We start from the raw sequence: 6,000 nt of genomic DNA, 5'->3' as shown, positions 1-6,000 counted from the left end.
AATCCACAATAAAAACCTTAAATTAAAAAAAAAAATATATATATATATAATCAAGTGCTAATCTGCTAATGTAGAGACTAACTGTTAAAGAAATTCAGATTTAATGTACTAGGGTTCACCAGAGGGACTTTATGAAAGACACAGGCCTTGAATTTGGTTCTGAAGAAAGGGAAAGCTTTATACTCTGACAATATTGGGATCTAATATTAATATGACAAATGTCAAATGGTTAAAGAATAACCACTTAATATTTGAAATAATTAGTGACCCCTCTAACAAATTAAATACATTGACCTCACTGCATTGACTGTCATGAAAAGATGCTCATGATACATTTAAATGTAAAAGGCAGGTTATAGAACAGCATTGTTTAATATGATTACATTTTAAGGAATAAATATGTGCATAGAAAAAAATCTAGAAGGATATACATTGAAATCTTAATGATAGTTTTCTATATGTGGTAGGATTATGAACAATTAATTATTATTATTATTATTTTTTGCCGATCTCTTTTAGTTTTTCTGAAACAAATGTGGATATTTGCTTAATAATAATTGAAAAAAACAAAACAAAACCAGCAGCTTCAAAAGCCCACTCTAATGAATATGCAGAGAAGTGTCTTGAAGAAGAAACAGGATTGGTTGCATAATGAAAGAGATACATAAAGGATACAAGTGGCCTTCAAAATGTTCGTGGGAAATTCCATTATCTTTTAATTCCATGAACTTTTTGAAGCCACATAGTATATGATGACAGTTTTAAAAGCAGACTATCCTTCAGTTTTGCAGGCTAACATGAGAATATGGTCCAACTCTCTAAAATTATGAAGCTGACTAGAAGAACACAGATTCTTTTCACTACATTCCAGGCAATATAATTGATATAATTCAAGGCTGGACCCTGAAGATTGAGAAGTAAAACTGGGACAAATAAAATACCCACAGAAGGAAAGAGAAAATAAATAAATAAATGGAATTTGTTATCCGTTGTTGATGTTGTTGTTAAGTGCCATTGAGTCGGTGTTCCAACCCACGTTGTTGTTGTTAAGTGCCGTTGAGTCGATTCTGACTCATATAGGGTTTCCAAGGAGCAGTTGGTGAGCAGTTCAAACGACTCTGCAGTCTGACGCATTAGCCCACAGTGCCACACCAGGACTCCATTCTGACCCATAGAGACCCTATATAGAGTTTCCAAGGAGAGGCTAATGAGTTTGAACCACCAACCTTGTGGTTCAAACTGACTTTGCAGTCCAGCACATTAACCCTAAGTGCCACACCAGGACTCCTGTTATTCTATAGGTTGTTGTTGTTGTTGTTAAGTGCCGTTGAATCGGTTCCGACCCATAGCGACCCTGTACAGGGTTTCCGAGGGTGTAAATCCTTACGGGAGTAGAATGCCTCATCTTTCTCCCGCGGAGCGGCTGGTAGTTTCGAACCGCTGACCTTAAGGTTCACAGCCCGATTCATAACCACTACGCTACCAGAGCTCCTTTATTCTATAGATAATATGAATAAAATATTTAAGTAGCTTCAAGAATAATTTAAATGAACTGATGGAAGAAGGATTCATTTAAGGTTGTAAAGCAAAAGCCTAAAAGATATTAGAAATATTTAACAGCAGCAGCAAACGCTTTAACCTATTAGAAATATTTAACAGCAGCAGCAAATGCTTTAACCACTGTATTACCAGGGGTCTGTAGAAGGTGGTTACAGACCTGCTATGAACCAATGCAGGACATAGAGCTAGAGCAGAGTTTGGGATTATGGGGGAGTTGCCAGGAGGGAGTTCCTGGAAAGAGGTGTCAGTGAGGCACTTAGGAGGCTTCAGACAATAGCTAGTTACCAATCAGAAAGAAAACATTTCAATATTTTAATAACAGGTTTGGCTAGACTGTTGCATATTGGCCAAAAAAGAAGTCCAGAGGGCGCTGATCCTTTGAGGGGACCTCAGAGATGTCTGTCAGAGGTAGTAGAACATTGAGATGAAAGCACTACATTATGGCACACACTAAAACCCACTGACGTGGAGTTGATTCTGAGGCATAGCGACACTAAAGGACAAGGTAGGGTTTTTGAGGCTCTAAATCCTGACAGAAGCAGACTGCCTTGGATCTTCCTCCCGTAGAGGGGCTGGTTGCTTAACCCATGGTGATGCCAGTGCTCCTTACAGTCTTAATAGTTTTAAATCAAATGAAATCTTTAGTATGACCTACAACGCATGAATTGGTTAGTTTGGTGTGGTTTTTTGTTTGTTTGTTTGTTTACCTCGAGGACTGTTCAGTGATGCTTCCGATGCTCTCCCGCCATCTCCACAGTGACTCTGGTCAAAGGGAAGGCACTGATCTCCTGTTCCTGCCACCACTTCGAAATTCTTGGACAGATCTTTTGTTTCCACAAGAGATTTCAATTTGTAGACTTTTCGTGTATTGGTGTCTGAGAGATACAGCGATTCAGACATAGGGTCCATAGCCAGATAGTATTTGTGAGCAGGACTTGTGCTAAAAGAGAGAGAAGCAAAGTTATTCAAAGCAATTTGTTCAACATGCACCCTCTGGGGTTTGCCTTTAGTCACAAGTGGAAAACTCTCTCACGAAATGAAAGAATTCACGTATCTTCATTTTCATTTACTGAGGAGCTAGCTAATTCTGCTGCTTGTATTCTGTTTATTAGTAATGGGGATGGATATATATATATATGTAAATCCAGTGTGTACTGCTAACCTGTAATGATGCTGATATTTTCATACCATCCATCTGAGGGTAGAAACTGGAAAGAAAAAAATCCTAGAGATCACTTTTCTCATGCCATTATAGCCAGGTATTCGCTAATCTACTAGATGACTTCCTGGATGTCTCAGTCATGTGAAATCTAGTCAATCTAAACCAGAAGCAATTCTCTTTTCCTGCCGTCTTTATCCCTCATAAACTTACTTCTCTTCCAGAGCTTTTCCTACCTCACTTCGGACGCTATCATTCTCTTAGGCTCCTGTTGCAAATTAAGAGGCAGGTACAAAAGCAGAAAACTGTTGCTCAAGGAGGGCTGTGCTGGAGATAACACTGCCAAATTTTCCTCTCCACATTTTGCTTGTTTAACTGACTGACACATTTCTCTAGCTCGTTCTTTCTTCTTACAGGACATAATAGAAATTATTATCTTGTATTTAATCTATTTTTGATCTAATCGCAATCAGCCATGCTGCCACAGGTTACACTAAAGCTAACTTGATTGGATTTGGGGTATTGCTGTAACTCTTCAATTAGAAATTCATGTGGGATCTTTTGTGTTATTTTCATCTCATAGATGGCTGAGCTCATTCATTAATTTTGATTCTTCCTAATTTTTCTTTCTTTTTTTCAATGGCTGCAATAACTTTGGTTTGGGAATACGTTGCTTGTAGGTTAATATAAAACTGACATCATCCAACCCCCAAATCTGAAAGCTGTCCTTAATATTTCCTTTCCTTTCCACATACAATTGTGTCTACAAACTAGCCTTCAGAGCCATTCTCTCCTTCTATCCCCTTTGTTGTTGCAATTAGTTCAATCCCCATCATCTCTGGACTGAAATATTTCTTATAGCCTGGTTCATAGGAGGTGTCTTCGAAATGTTAAATCCATTTTCCCCCACACTGCCTCCAGTTCTCATCTTTAAAATATTTTTAGTGTTTCTTGGTGTGGTATCTAAGCTTTTCTTCACTCAGTTAAGTCCCACACAATTGTTAAGGCTTTACTTAGGTATTATCACCTAAAGAAAGCCTTCCCTCAACCTCTAGCCTGGGTTATTTGTTCAACATGTATGCCTATCTGTAAGGAGCTTTGGTAGCGTAGTAGTTACAAGTTGTGCTGCTAACTTCAAGGCCAGCAGTTTGAAACTACTAGCCATTCTGTTGGAGAAAGATGAGGCTATCTACTCCTATAAAGATTTATGGCCTTGGAAACCCTATACAGGGTCGTTATGAGTCAGAACTGACGCCACGGCACACTACCACCATGTTTATCTTTAGCTTGGAGATTGCATAGCATAGTAAATTATTTGTTTGTGTGTTTGTATCCCCAGATAAACCTTGAGCTCTTGGAGAGAGTAACCATGTCTTATTTCTTTCTACTCTGCTAGTGCCCAGCAATTTGTCTAGTACCTAGTTATTATTGTTGTTCTTAGGTGCCATCAAATTGGTCCCAACCCATAGTGACCGTGAGGAGCAGATGGTGAGCTTAAACCACTAACCCAGTTCAAACCAACTTTGCAGTCCAGCACATTAGCCCACAGGGTCACACCAGGACTCCAGCACCTAGTAGTCCAAGCCAGAACAAGTAGCCATCATTTACTCTTCCTCCTTTTCATTATTCCCCACATGCAGTAAATCACCATGTTTTATTGATTCTACCTCTGAAATTTAGTGCAATCTGCCCACTTCTCTACATTTCTGCTGTCCTTAGTCTAGGATTCCATCATCTCTCACCTGAACTAGTCACCCCTTCTTTAGTACCATTCTGTATCATGTATTTTTTGTATGTTTGAGTTCATTACAAAGCACCTACTAAGCATGAGGAGCTCTGGTAGTGTAATGGTTGTGAGTCAGGCTGCTAACCTCACTCAAGGTCAGCAGTTCAAAACGACCAGTCGTTCCATGGGAGAAAGATGAGGTTTTCTGTTCCCATAAAGATTTACAGCCGCGGAAACCCCACACAGGGTCACTATTAGTCGGAACTGACTACATGGCACATAACCACCACCAAGTGCATGCAATGTGCTCAGGAACCTACTGGGGTACAAGACACATCCCTATCTTCATGAAATTCACAGTCTAGTGGGAGAGACAGATCAGTAAACAGGCTCTGACTGGTAGTGTCATGATAAGAGAAATATGCTCCTTCTGCTGCTATGTGCCATCAAGTCCATTCTGACTCAATGCCCCTGTATAAAGTTTTGAGGCTGTCTAGGGTTTGGGGGAGCAGAAAGTAGAGTGGCTGGTGGATTTGAACTACTTACCTTGAGGTTAGAAACCCAACTGGTAACCCACTACACTACTGGTGGTTACGTGCCGTGTAGTCGGTTCCAACCCATAGCGACCCTGTACAGGATTTCCGAGGCTATAAATCTTTACGGGAGCAGAAAGCCTCATCTTTCTCCTACGGAACATCTAGTAGTTTCGAACTGCTGGCCTTAAGTTTCGCAGCCCAATTTGTAACCACTACACTACCACAGCTCCTTACTAGGGGAGGAGAAATACAGAGGGTAAGGAAAGAGAAGTGAGTCAAGGTACTCGATCTAGCAGCACCTATCACACTGTATTTATTTTTTTACTTTAATACTTTAGAAGTATTAAAGATCATACTTTTCCAGGTTTCCTGAGTTTTTACCTAATGCCCTTTTTCCATCCTGGATATCACATTACATTTACTGGTCATGTCTCCTTAGATGCCTCTGGGCTGGGACAGTTTCTCAGACTTTCCTTGTTTTTGATGACCTTGACAGTTTTGAGGAGTACTGATCAGATACTGTGTAGGATGCCCCTCTATTGGAATATGTCTGATGTTTTTTCTCATAGTTAGACTAGGATTATGGGCCTTGGGGAGGAAGATCACAGAGGTAAAATGCCATTCTCATCACATCCTATCAAGTGTACATGCAATCAACTTGATTTATAGGCAGTGCATGTAACATTACTCCCCTCTATCACTTTCCATATTGTCCTCACTGGAAGGAAGTAGTTATGCACAGGCAACACTCAAGGATGGAAAGTTATGCTCTACCTCCTTGAGGGTGGATTAGCTACATACTTTATTTGGAATTTTTCTGCATGGAAATTTTGTCTCTTTTCCTCCATCTATTTCTATAGTCAACCAGCTATATATCAGTATGAACTAATGGATATTTGTTTTCTATTTTGAGTTATAATACAAGTCTACTTTATATATTGTGTTTCTTAAATTGTTCAATGTTGATTATAAGGAGTTTTCTCAGGTGATTCCTATGCATCTCTCTCCCCAACTATACT

At 39.5% G+C, this 6,000-nt stretch overlaps 1 protein-coding gene across 3 annotated transcripts in view; it reads right to left on the bottom strand.

Annotated features, from left to right (window-relative positions):
- TENM1 (teneurin transmembrane protein 1) overlaps positions 1 to 6,000 on the bottom strand; it is an 884,561-nt gene that overhangs the window by 166,258 nt on the left and 712,303 nt on the right. For all 3 annotated transcript variants that reach the window (XM_006862844.1, XM_006862842.1, XM_006862843.1), the window contains one exon: positions 2,268 to 2,500. In XM_006862844.1, the coding sequence (XP_006862906.1) occupies positions 2,268 to 2,500 (233 nt within the window). The remainder of the gene's footprint in view (positions 1 to 2,267; positions 2,501 to 6,000) is intronic.

The sequence above is a fragment of the Chrysochloris asiatica genome, unplaced genomic scaffold, assembly GCF_000296735.1.
Source record: "Chrysochloris asiatica unplaced genomic scaffold, ChrAsi1.0 scaffold00051, whole genome shotgun sequence".
In the NCBI taxonomy this organism is placed as follows: Eukaryota; Metazoa; Chordata; class Mammalia; order Afrosoricida; family Chrysochloridae; genus Chrysochloris; species Chrysochloris asiatica.
This window is presented reverse-complemented; position numbering and strand designations above follow the sequence as displayed.